The 14,265-nt window shown below is 37.8% G+C and overlaps 1 protein-coding gene across 1 annotated transcript in view; it reads right to left on the bottom strand.

Annotated features, from left to right (window-relative positions):
- LOC114659194 (collagen alpha-1(XXIV) chain) overlaps positions 1–14,265 on the bottom strand; it is a 338,513-nt gene that overhangs the window by 216,121 nt on the left and 108,127 nt on the right. The window contains exons 11-12 of the mRNA XM_028811519.2: positions 8,383–8,436; positions 4,508–4,552 (exon numbers count right to left, since the gene is read on the bottom strand). Coding sequence (XP_028667352.1) covers positions 4,508–4,552; positions 8,383–8,436 — 99 coding nt within the window. The remainder of the gene's footprint in view (positions 1–4,507; positions 4,553–8,382; positions 8,437–14,265) is intronic.

Genomic DNA, 14,265 nt, shown 5'->3' with positions numbered 1-14,265 from the left:
TTACCCTATCTGTTATGATGACTGGACAGCACAGAATGTAACCATGCAGCTATGTGACTAAAACGTGATCACCTGACGCCTGCAGGATCGTCATCATTAGGGGATGGTTAGGAATTTTAAAAAGCTGCTAATGTTAGAATCAATTAGCGTTACAAAAATGCCGATAGTGGCACAGTTTTTTCAGAAGCTTATTGATGTTTTGGCTAAGACCAGTCTGGAACCGGTACCAGTTTAATACTGGTTTTTGATGCACATCCCTAATGGCTGCATTATGAGAGAACAGTGCCTCCCACGCACCAGGGAACTGGTGTTTCTTACGTTAATGGTTTGTTAGGTTAACTGTCAACATATTATCCAAAAAATGAGTGAGAATGCATATGTGTATCATACAATAACTTGGTATCCCATATTTGGATGGTTTCTACCCTGATGCAGCACTAATAGATTCTAATCAGACTGCCTTTAGCCAACTGTTCAGCTTATGGGCTTCATATCCTTTAACATTTTTTATATACTATTTTTTTATAAATTTTAAGGCTCAGGAGTTCAAGAATACTAAAAGTAATGTTCTACTTACATATTACCTAATATAGAATTAATATAAATTATTTCTTTAATATATGGTATACCTTCAGAAGCTAACAGTACTCTAACCATCTACAAACAGAAAATGGTCGTATTAAAACATTTTATAATCTCTCGTCGAGTCACCATTTGTATTCTTTAGTTTTACCTATACAGTACATCTCAATGGCAACTCTAAACTGACATAGTGTAAGTATGTGTGTGTATGTGTTTTCCATGACGGATGGGTGACCCATCCAAGGACATTCCCCAGCATTATTTCCAGTGATCCTAAGGCAGACTTTGACTTCAATGCCTTGAGATTAAGTTAAGAGAGTTCAGACAATGGTAGATGGACAAAAGTACATTTACTTCAACAGTGTGGAATTAAAAAATTCTAAATCCTGCAATAAAAAGAATGCATACAATCATGTGAAAAGTAAGCACAAGCCAAGAAATTTTTATTTTTAGCATACGTGGACATATCAAGATAAAAGTGATCAAAACATCATGCCACATTTTGTAGTCTGTTGTATAATTTAAATAAACATAAACACAGGTCTCTCTGCCCTTCAGAAATAAATTTGTAGATGCCTATGAACCTAGGAAGGCATTTAAAATAATCTCCAAACTATTGGAAATCAACAAACTGTCAGGAAGAAAATCAACAAGTGGAAAAGAATCCACTATGAATTCTTCATTGTATCAGAGTGTGCTTGAGGATAATGTGATACCATCTATCAGAAGTTTGAAGCTCAGCTGAAAATGGACTTAGCAAGAGGACAATGACTCTAAATACATTAGTAAAACTACAAAGGTCCAGCTGAAAAGAAAGAAATGGAGGTTTCTGGCATGGCCAAGTGAAAATCCGGATCTGAATTCAATCAAGATGCTTATGAGTGACTTGAAACAAGCTGTGCACGCAAGAGCCACTTCAAGCATCATATAGCTTAAAGAAATCTGCATAGTGGAGTTGGAAAAACCTTCTCCCATGTAAAAGACAGAGACTGGTAGACAGTTATTGGAAATGCCTACTTGAGGTTATTGATGTCAAAGGGCACAATACAAACTATTAGAGTCAAGGGTCTACTTACTTTTTCCACAGGCATGTCATATTTGTTCATATTTTGTTGAATAAGTTACTGCAAAGAAAACCTGTCATTATTTTTTCAATTAAATCACCTTAATCTAAAGACACTGTTTAAAGGAAGATCAAATCTTATTCTGTCCACTATGGTGGACAGGCATGGCCCTTACCTGGCTGGGACACCCGTGGAATGGAAGGACCGGGGGAGAGAAGATACTGGGGCATTCTCTCTTCCGGAGTCTGGATGGCAGCCCCCCTGGGTTGTAGCGGTGCCTTGGACTCCCACCAGGCTCAATGGAAGTTCTAGTATGGTACAGCCCTGTTGGGTTCCATGGGTGCCACCAGAGGGTGCTGCAGGGACTACGAAGCCCTACTTTGTTCGGCTTAAAAACCTCATCCAGAAGTGCTTCTGGACCACACTAACGGGCCATCAAAAATACCTGCGGGTGCAGGATAAAAGAAGCCCTTTGCCGCTGTTCCGAGAGGCTTTGTGTCGGTCCCAAGCCCAGATAAATGGGGAGGGTTACGTCAGGAAGGGCATCCGGTGTAAATTTTTGCCAGATCAACATGCGGACAACAATATGGATTTCCACACTGGATCAGTTGAGCCCCGGGTTAACAACGACCACCACCAGTACTGTTAGCCAACAGGGTGCTGGCAGAAATTGGGCTACTGTTGGCCGAAGTAGAAGGAGAAGAAGAGGGGGGAGACGTGTCCGGAGGAACGAGAAGAGGAGGAAAGTAAATAGAGTGGAATTGAGGGTAGGAACTTTGAATGTTGGCAGTATGATTGGTAAGGGAAGAGAGTTAGCCGATATGATGGAGAGAAGGAAGGATGATATATTGTGTGTGCAAGAGACTAAATGGAAGGGGAGTAAGGCCAGGTGGATCGGAGATGGATTCAAATTGTTCTATCATGGTGTGGATGGGAGGTGAAATAGGGTTGGGGTTATTCTGAAGGAATAGTATGTCAAAAGTGTTTTGGAAGTGAAAAGAGTGTCAGACAGAGTTATGATTATGAAGCAGGAATGATAGAAAGCTCAGTTAGATAAGGGAAAGCTCAGATAGAAAGGGAATTCACACGTGTGGAAAAGCATAGAATTGAAAAAGGGAGAAAGTTAAACATTACTCACTTTACAGAGTCTGAACGGGTAGCCCGCAAGTCACCAAGACAGATGGGTATGTGTGAGCATGAGAGAGAGTAGGAACATTTAAATAGGATGGACTGCGCCTGAGCAGCTGTTGTTGAATGGTGCACGTCTCGATGTGACATATTATTGGAAGTCTGCAGGAACGTAAATGTGGATTGAATGGTCAAAAGGGCTTGCGATATAAAACCAGGGTCCAAACGCCAGAGGTCACCTTTTGACCAGGTCTTCAAGCTTTAATGTAGATCTGTGCTGATTTGTTTAACCGAGTAGTGTAGATATGTACTGTTCTTTGTGTATACTGTATAGTAGGTGCTTAGTTATTCATTTTGTTTTGATTATTTTTTTTTTTTAGCCTGTCCTTCGTGATCCGTTTTATAGCTGGATGAAGAAGGTGGAAGATTTTTTTGTTGTTTTTTTAGTTCTTTTCTTCATTTTTGCTTTGGAAACAATTTTTTTTGGAAGAGTCTTTGCATTGGACTTTGTAAATATTTTTTTTGTCAGACATTTATTTGTAAAATAGTATGGACACTACTGGAAAAAAACAGATTCCTGCTTTTTAATAGTCTGAGTCTCTCTTACTACATCCCCTAGTTGCTTGGTCTCGTCTACTAACACCCCAAGTCAAGAACTGTACAACAGGGTCCTTACCCTGTGTGTCACCCCTGATGACCACCACACAAATGCTCTTCTTTTTTTCCACCACCCCAATCTTCTCATGGGTTAACAGTCTAACAACTGTAATTGGTGGGCACTGTATACTGACTTAACGCTCTCATTGCCAGAACGCTGGGTCAAAGTAGCCTGGAAGATACAGAGCTATTCAAGGCCTTTACATGCATCTTTATTTAATAGTGAGGAGTTACAGGAAGTAACTATATGAATGTCATCTAAAAATGAAGAAAAGACACTTTGAAAATAATTAAATAAAAATTACATGTTTTTTTCTAAGAATTATAAGTTCACCATCTTGCTCTTTTGACTTTTTGGATTTGCCCAAATATTAAAGTTCAACCAATCAAACAACGCCTGTTTGTCTTATGGCTACAATGTCCATGCTCACTGTCACCTGTGAACAACAGAAGTAAACCACCAGCAATAGTCTCTTTGCATGTGATGATATTCTTGATCATTACAGAAGTGGCAAAACTATCATGTAATTTGTACCTTGTCTTCCTGTCTACTATATCTAAACAGCAACTGAACACAATCTTCGCAGCAGTCACTTTTGCTTGGTGATGGTGCAGCCAAACTGCTTATTCTGTCACACCTGAGGCTGTTGGTTTGTTCAAGACCATGGCAAGTTCCTCAATTACATTTCTGGTTTATCAACGATTCAGATGCTTTGATTTACTGATTTTTAATTCTCTTCAACATTGTATTCCATGCATTTTCCATGTATTTACTTTGGTAATGAGTACTACTCATCTTGATTTGACTAGTACTTGCTGCATTTCCCCTTCTAAATAACATCAGTAATCCAACAGGCTTAAAGCATATTTTTTATATGCCCAGTTACTGTATATTGTGACAGTATTTACCATCTTTCTATGTGTGAAATACAGATTGTTTTGAAAGTTCTCTCACACACCCATTAATATAATTTCAAGAAACACTATTTACATTTCTTATGAAGTATATATAGGACTGCCAGTGTCATATTTGTGTACTTTGTGCACAGTATATCAAATGGAAATTAATAACATACCGGTCTTCCTTTTGGACCTATTTTACCAGCAGAGCCTGGGTCTCCCTGTGGAGAAGGAGAAACAGGAGTAACGTTATAAAGAGAAAAAAAAAATAATATACAGTATAATATATATATATATATATATATATATATATATATATATATCTTCTATATACTAATAAAAGGCAAAGCCCTCACTGACTCACTCACTCACTCACTCACTCTGACTGACTGACTGACTCACTCATCACTAATTGTCCAACTTCCCGTGTAGGTGGAAGGCTGAAATTTGGCAGGCTCATTCCTTACAGCTTACTTACAAAGGTTAGGCAGGTTTCATTTCGAAATTGTACGCGTAACGGTCATAACTGGAACCTCTTTTTTGTCCATATACTGTAATAGACTGCAGCTCGATGGCCATGGGAGGCGGAGTTGCGTATCGCGTCATCACACCTCCCATGTAATCACGTGAACTGACTGTGAACGCAGTACGTGGAAAACAAGGAAGAGCCCCACAGAGCACTGAAGAAAACATTCATTACACAATTGAGAAGGGAGCGAAACAATAAGAAGCAAGCGAGTGACGCATACAAGCATATTCATAATTGCAGCTACTTACGGAAACAAAGCACGGTGTAAACCGAAAGTTTAAATTAAGTTTATAGAAACGCTCCCGCTGCCGTTTGCAATACCATATTCGCGACATACAAGTTTAATGAGAAGACACGAGGTATAAACGAGACTTTGGATCACTTTGTAACGGAGTTAAAATTGCTGTAGTGAGAAACTTTTAAGTGCCGGGTCTTAGCTAACATTAAATAAAGCCGTGGACATCGCAACATCACACAAGAGAGCGGCTCATGTGAACTGACTGAACGCAGCACGAGTGATCACTTCGATGAATCAAACCTGTTCAAAAAACACATTACACAATTGATAATGTAGGAAAAGAATATGAAGCGACTGACGCATACAGACATTTTCATGAGTGCAGGTACTTCGGAAACAAAGCACCGTGTACACAAAGTTTAAATTAAGTTCATAGACCTACAAAAGGTTGCCATTGATTTGAGGCAAGATTGCTTTTCTCCTGTACAACTATACGTTGCATTCTCAACAGTAAGCTTGCACGGCTTGGTCATATTACAACCGGAGTGCTGAACTGACAACGTGGTATACAAAGAGAACTATAACAATTGTAATAAACGAACAATAAAACAGCGGAGAACCCGTGGATTAAATAAAAAGGCTGCTTCCTTGGCGAAGCAAGGAAAAAGGATGACCTTATATGGCGTTCGTTTATAAAACAGCAGAGAACCTGTGTAAAGGCTGCTTCACAAAAAACAGCAGAGCGCTTTATATGAGCAGGCAGTCAGCTAGAGAAGGGAATCAATAAATAACTATAATCGTAATAAACGAACAAAAAATAGCGGTGAATCCGTGGATTACATAAAGGAAATGGGTACCTCAACAGAAAAGTGAGTCTCAAATAGCTACACAATAACTATAACAATCGTAATAAATGAACAATAAAACAATACAGAACCGCTAAGCAAGGAGAAAGGACGGCCTTATATGGCGTTCGTTTATAAAACAGCGGAGAGGCTGTGTAAAGGCAGCTTCACAAAAAACAGATCCTTAACAAATTGTTATTGGTATATTTTCCCTCAATTTAAAAAGGTTTTCTTTTCTTCTTAATAAAAATTTAAAAGCAGTACTTTGCCGCTGCGAAGTGTGCAGATTTGGCTATATATATATATATATATATGTATGTAGATATGTATATATGTATATATATATATTGTGGAGGATTGCCGGCTTCCCAGTCCGGCCCTCACCCCCAGGCCGCTAGGAGGAGCCCTCCGGACAGCATATTCGTGCCCCGAGTTCCAGCAGGGCCTCATGGACTTTGTAGTGTTGTGACACAGCCCTGCTGGATACCTTTGGGGCCGCCAGGAGTCGCTGTAGAGGGGCTAGTGGGCTCTTGCGTGCCCTATAACCCGGGAGTGCGTCACAGTCACATGACTGGAGGAAGCGACGTGCTCCCGGGATGAAGAAGAGGACTGTTTGCCCTGACCCGGAAGGAAAACGGACTTGTGGGTTTGGCCAGGAACCATTTCCGGGTCAGGGTGTATAAAAGGACTGTGGGAAGCCCAGAACACTGAGCTGAGCTGGGAGGTAGGGTGGCGACATGTCTGGGCGAGGAGGAGAGTTATTGAGAGAATAGTGTATTGTTTATATGAGTGGAGAGTGCTTTGTGCACGGTACAGTAGACAAATAAAATATTGTTGTACTTTTACCTCGTGTTCAGAGTGGTACCTGAGGGTTCGAGAGGTGGACAAAAGCCTTAACCGCTACAATATATATATATATGTAGATATGTATATAAATGTATATATATATATATATGTGAATGTATGTATATATATATATATATATATATATATATATATATATATATATATATATATATATATATGTAGATATGTATATATATATGTGTATATATATGTAGATATGTATATATGTAGATATGTAAATATGTATATATTTGTGTCTGTATGTGTATACATATATATATGTGTATGTATGTATGTATATATGTATATGTGTGTGTGTATGTATGTGTATATATATGTTGATATGTGTATATATATATGTATATATATGTGGATGTATATATATATATATATATATATATATATATATATATATATATATATATATATATATATATATGTATATGTATATATATGTATATGTAGATACGTGTATATGTAGATATGTATATATTTGTATATATATGTTTACATAACCTCTTTAACACACTACTTCTCCACTGCAAAGCGCGGGTATTTTGCTAGTATATATATATATATTATACACACACACACACACACTGTATATGTTAATCAGTGATAATTTCACATGGCTGTTAGTGTTAACTTTGCACCTGTTACTATCATTGTATAAATTATTGAATTAGTACACAATTGCGTTTCCATTAACAACAAATATTTTTTAGTTCAAATGGAAAAACTGTCATCTAGGTTAATTAAAATGATCTGACTATGAAATCATTCAATAAACAGTGGTATAAAGCAACAGCTAAGAAACGATAGCCTCCATGATACAACTTAAGAACATGTAATTCAGCTGCAAATGGCCTAGCTTAACTACTGTGTGATTTGATTTTCTTGAGAACAATAAATAATTGCCCAAAAGGAGAAAAGTAGGGGTAGTTATTTACCAGGCAGGGGGTCAGTTTATACTAAATTCTACTAAACCCATCAACACAACCAAAACAGATTCAACACTCAAACTCAAAAACAAAACAGAAAATCCTAAACCCTCTTTTTATTGTTTCTCTTTTTAAATTAGTCTTCAATGTTTTTAGATTCTTTAATTAAAAAACTGGACAAGCTAATTAGTAATCCCTTATATTTTCAAGAAGTGTGATGACATTTCAAAAACCACTTGACTAGCAATGAGGATCGTCACTACAACCAACACACAAAATGGTCACAGAAAATTAGCAAACAAAATGGTGATGTGATGAAGACATAAAAATAATAAGAAAGGTAAATAATAGTTAAAATAACAACAATATGTCTATAAATAGTACAAAACAGTTCATACTGACAACACACACATTCTTAACAATGTCTTTCTAAACAATGCTGCATACATATAACAGTAATTATAGCATAAGCAATCTCAATTCCTGGTGCCAGACTCATGGCTATCATTCATGATTCTATACTATACTATACTATACTATACTATACTATACTATACTATACTATACTATACATTGTTCTGCATGAATAGCTGATCAAACTTTTAATGAAAACATTTATTTTAAGTTACTTTGCTTTATTAAAACAACATACTCGTTCTCCTTCTGGTCCAGGTAGGCCTGCCACGCCAGGGGGTCCTATAAAACCCTAAAAAAAAAAAATTAAGATTTGAAATTTACAGCTTTTAAGCAAAACCTCAACAGTATATTTCCAGGAAAATGTATTGATAGAATGGTTTTTCAAATTGTATTAACATTTTATATATAAAATATCTAGTTCACAGAAAACATCAGACATGATGTTAACAAATAGTCCTTCCTCTTATTTTAGGTGTGAAAATTAATATTGATAAATGAATATCTTTCCAAAGCTCCTGTATCTTTTTCAAAACACTCCTATACACGAACCAAGTTCACTTTAAGAAGTTAACATTCAATTGTAACATTATTCATCTGTAATTTTAAATGTACTCAAATGAACAAGGTGATTTTACTGAGTTCTAGAGCAGAAAATGATATGGCACTACCTATCTTTCAGTTGTATTACTAGGCTGTGAATATTCCTACAATAAAATACTGGAAAGTGGGAGAACTCCACATATCTACACCTGGTTTGCAATGGGAAAGAAACTATATTTGAAATCTAAGCATGTTTTGCTCTGTGCTCTAGTTAATATTAATTATCTTCAATTTATCTGTAGCCATCCTGTGATTCAGAATTTATTAACAATATGGAACCACTATAAGACAAATTTTATGGAAGAAAAACTCTTGTTTATTGCCTATAATATATATATATATATATATATATATATATATATATATATATATATATATATATATATATATATATATATATATACACACACACACACAGTACTGTGCAAAAGTTTTAGGCAGGTGTGAAAAAATGCTGTAAACAAAGAATGCTTTCAAAAATGGAAGTGTTAATCATTTATTTTCATCAATCAACAAAATGCAGTGAATGAACAAAAGAGAAATCTAAATCAAACCAATATTTGGTGTGACCACCCTTTGCCTTCAAAACAGCATCAGTTCTTCTAGGTACACTTGCACACAGTTTTTGAAGGAACTTGGCTGGTAGGTTGTTCCAAACATCTTGGAGAACTATCACAGATCTTCTGTGGATGTAGGCTCCCTCACATCCTTCTGTCTCTTCATGTAATCCCAGACACACTCGATGATGTTGAGATCAGGGCTCTGTGGGGGCCATACCATCACTTCCAGGACTTCTTGTTCTTCTTTACGCTGAAGATAGTTCTTAATGACTTTGGCTGAATGTTTGGGGTCGTTGTCCTGCTGCAGAATAAATTTGGGGCCAATCATACGCCTCCCTGATGGTATTGCATGATGGATAAGTACTTGCCTGTATTTCTCAGCATTGAGAACACCATTAATCCTGACCAAATCTCCAACTCCATTTGCAGAAATGCAGCCCCAAACGTTCAAGGAACCTCCACCATGCTTCACTGTTGCCTGCAGACACTCATTATTGTACCGCTCTCCAGCCCTTCGACGAACAAACTGCCTTCTGCTACAGACAAATATTAAAATTTTGACTCCTCAGTCCAGAGCACCTGCTGACATTTTTCTGCACCCCAGTTCCTATGTTTTCGTGCATACTTGAGTCGCTTGGCCTTGTTTCCATGTCGGAGGTATGGCTTTTTGGCTGCAACTCTTCCATGAAGACCACTTCTGGCCAGACTTCTCTGGACAGTAGATGGGTGTACCTGGGTCCCACTGGTTTCTGCCAGTTCTGAGCTGATGGCACTGCTGGACATCTTCCGATTTCGAAGGGTAATAAGCTTGATGTGTCTTTCACCTGCTGCACTAAGTTTCCTTGGCCGACCACTGCGATCCTCAACGTTGCCCATTTCTTTGTGCTTCTTCAAAAGAGCTTGAACAGCACATCTTGAAACCCCAGTCTGCTTTGAAATCTTTGTCTGGGAGAGACCTTGCTGATGCAGTATAACTATTTTGTGTCTTGTTGCTGTGCTCAATCTTGCCATGACATGAAACTGTCTTCCACAACCTCACCTTGGTAGCAGAGTTTGGCTGTTCCTCACCCAGTTTTAAGCCTCCTACACAGCTGTTTCTGTTTCAGTTAATGACTGTGTTTCAACTTACGTGTGACATTGATGATCATTAGCACCTGTTTGGTATAATTGGTTGATCATACACCTGACTATAATCCTACAAAATCCCTGACTTTGTGCAAGTGTACCTATAAGAATTGATGCTGGTTTGAAAGCAAAAGGTAGTAACACCAAATATTGATTTGATTTAGATTTTTCTCTTGTTCGCTCACTTTGCATTTTGTAATTTGATAACAATAAACAATCATTATTTATATTTCTGAAAGCATTCTTTGTTTACAGCATTTTTTCACACCTGCGTAAAACTTTTGCACAGTACAGTAATCCCTCCTCCATCGCGGGGATTGCGTTCCAGAGCCACCCGCGAAATAAGAAAATCCGCGAAGTAGAAACCATATGTTTATATGGTTATTTTTATATTGTCATGCTTGGGTCACATACTTGCGCAGAAACACAGGAGGTTGTAGAGAGACAGGAACGTTATTCAAACACTGCAAACAAACATTTGTCTCTTTTTCAAAAGTTTAAACTGTGCTCCATGACAAGACAGAGATGACAGTTCCGTCTCACAATTAAAAGAATGCAAACATATCTTCCTCTTCAAAGGAGTGCGTGTCAGGAGCAGTGACTGTCACAGAGATAGAGAAAAAAGCAAACAAATCAATAGGGCTGTTTGGCTTAAGTATGCGAAGCACCGCGGCACAAAGCTGTTGAAGGCGGCAGCTCACACCCCCTCCGTCAGGAGCAGACAAAGAGAGAGAGAGAGAGATAGAGAGAGACAGAGTTTGTTTTTCAAGCACAAATCAATACATGCCCTTTGAGCTTTTAAGTATGCGAAGCACCGTGCAGCATGTGTTTCAGGAAGCAGCTGCACAAAAGATAGCAACGTGAAGATAATCTTTCAGCATTTTTAGACGAGCGTCCGTATCGTCTAGGTGTGCGAACAGCCCCCCTGCTCAATCCCCCTACGTCAGGATCAGAGAAAGTCAGCGCAAGAGAAAGAGAAAAGTAAGCTGGGTAGCTTCTCGGCCATCTGCCAATAGCGTCCCTTGTATGAAATCAACTGGGCAAACCAACTGAGGAAGCATGTACCAGAAATTAAAAGACCCATTGTCCGCAGAAACCCGCGAAGCAGCGAAAAATCCGCGATATATATTTAAATATGCTTACATATAAAATCTGCGATGGAGTGAAGCCGCGAAAGGAGAAGCGCGATATAGCGAGGGATTACTGTATATATAAATGATAATTACCTATTCCAGCCTTCCTTAACCTATCGATTATTCACTTTCTGGAGGAAATTATTATTACTGTGACTTTTAAGGATCTCTAAATTGATAATGTAGAGACAATTGCATCCTTTGAGCAATGAAACTCCAATTTTTACATTTCAGATACAAACTTACTTTGTATATAAATAAGAAATGTGTTATAAATAATCTAAACAATTCCCCATAGCTTTTTCAGATATCTTTTCCTGGGATAATACTGACTAGTGTGGATGAAGGTTCTGGCAGCATCTCCAAAGTATATTTAAAAGAATTCAAGAGATTTACCATTTGTTTATATTACAGAATGATGGAGAAATGATCTTCAATTAAATCTCAGAAAAGAAATGGAATTCATGCATTTATTAAATATTCTAGTTCAATATGCGCCAACCATGCCATGGGTTCATTAATTTTTTTTTTCATCAATCACATATTGTATACCTCCTCTAAAACTGTCTATAATAAGCCCACAACTTATGAAGTACCTGCATCGTGAGGTCACATGTTCTGTAAATACCCTACACCCTAAACATTTTGGGCACAAGTTTGAGTACCTCTTTTAAAAAAGTCCTAGATTTAAAATCACATTTAACACCTTACAACTCATACCTTACTGTCTTGGACTCAGCCTAGTTGCTCTTCTCTGGACTTTTTCTAGTGCTGCTATTTCTTTTTTGTGGAGACCAAAACTAAACACAGTACTTCAGGTGAAGCCTCACCACTGCATCAGATATCTTATGCATAACCTACTTTGACTTGTGCTGTACACATTGTGTTATATAACTTAACATTCTGTTAGCCTTCTTAATGGCATCTGTGTACTGTCTAGATGTAGATAGTGATGAGTCTACTATGGCTCCTAGGTCCTTCTCATAATGGTTTTGGACATTCCATTGTGTATTAAAATCTAACATTTTACTTTCTACATGTAATACCTTTGACTGATTCTATCCGGATATATACTGTATGACATGTATATATGACTAACATATACAATTCATGAATATATACAGTATGACTCATTAACATTCTTAAGTACTCTAGGATAAATGCCATTCCACCTAGTTTGGTATCATCCGCAAACTTGACCAGTTTGTTATTTATACTTCTATCCAGTTCATTTTCGTATACTAAAAAGAGCAGCAGCCCAATACTGACCCCAGAAGGATGCCATTTTTAACATCACCTAATTTTGATATGATTCATCAGACCAAACCACTTTGCTTCCTGTGCTTGAGAAAATTTTGCATCCATCTACACAGTATGGCCTGAATTTCCACTTATTTCAGTTTGATACAGGCCTCTCACATCGGACATTATCAAAACCTTACTGGAAATCAAGTAAACTAATATATACACCACCATGATCAGATTTTTTTTTCTTCCTCAGAATTTCAGCACATTTGTAAAACAAGACCTCCCTCGTCTGAACCCATACTGACTGCTCTCTAAAACACCTGTTCTTGCCATGTCATACTCAGTCTTTTCCTTAATAATTCTTTCCATTAATTTACCCATGATGGATGTTAAGTTTTGCAGCCTCTAGTTATTTGGTTCTGCCCAATCACCTTTTCATATGAAAGGATACTATTTGTTATCTTCCAGTCCATAGGAATCTCCCCACTGCAAAGTGACGTTTGAAAAATATGCGATAAGGGTTTATATAAGCACTCACATTTCTCCTTAAGCGCTGTAGGACAGATGCAATTGGCTTGATTAGAGCCTTGGAACTTCTTATCAGTTCTCGCTTCTTTTGCTACTTTATCCACTTCTTCATAATATTTCATTGTCTGAATATTTTAATTCACCCTTAGTGTTAATACACTTCACCTCCTCTTTTGACTATTGTTTTACTAGTAAAATACAGAAAGAATCTGCTTGGGTCATCTTCACCTTTTCTGCAGTATTTCCTTCTGATTACCGTTTAGCTTTTCCAATATTAACAACTACTTTAAGTTCTCAAACACAATACAGTTAGTGCTGGAGTTGTCTATCTTGTACACTTTATACTGATTTTTTTTCCTTTGTAGATTCCTTTTAATTTTCTTATTTACCAAAAAGACAATCATAGTTAAATATTCTATGAAAGGAAGCCTTAATAAATAAAAAAAAGTTGTTTTTTTTCCCATTTATTTTTATCACAATTTTCAGTGACAATAATGTAGATGAATAGAAAATGTAATGTGAGGAATGAAACATAGTATTTTTGCTTATTTATCATCCATCCATCCATTTTCCAACCCGCTGAATCCGAACACAGGGTCACGGGGGTCTGCTGGAGCCAATCCCAGCCAACACAGGGCACAAGGCAGGGAACCAATCCCAGGCAGGGTGCCAACCCACCGCAGGAAACACACAAACACACCCACACACCAAGCACACACTAGGGCCAATTTAGAATCACCAATCCACCTAACCTGCATGTCTTTGGACTGTGGGAGGAAACCGGAGCGCCCGGAGGAAACCCACGCAGACACGGGGAGAACATGCAAACTCCACGCAGGGCGGACCCGGGAAGCGAACCCAGGTCTCCTAACTGCGAGGCAGCTTATTTATCATTTGTAAGTGTAATCTGCACCATGAGAATTC

The sequence above is a fragment of the Erpetoichthys calabaricus genome, chromosome 10 (genome assembly GCF_900747795.2).
Source record: "Erpetoichthys calabaricus chromosome 10, fErpCal1.3, whole genome shotgun sequence".
Lineage (NCBI taxonomy): Eukaryota > Metazoa > Chordata > Cladistia > Polypteriformes > Polypteridae > Erpetoichthys > Erpetoichthys calabaricus.
The sequence above is the reverse complement of the archived record's forward strand: the minus strand, read 5'-3'. Positions and strand labels throughout refer to the sequence as shown.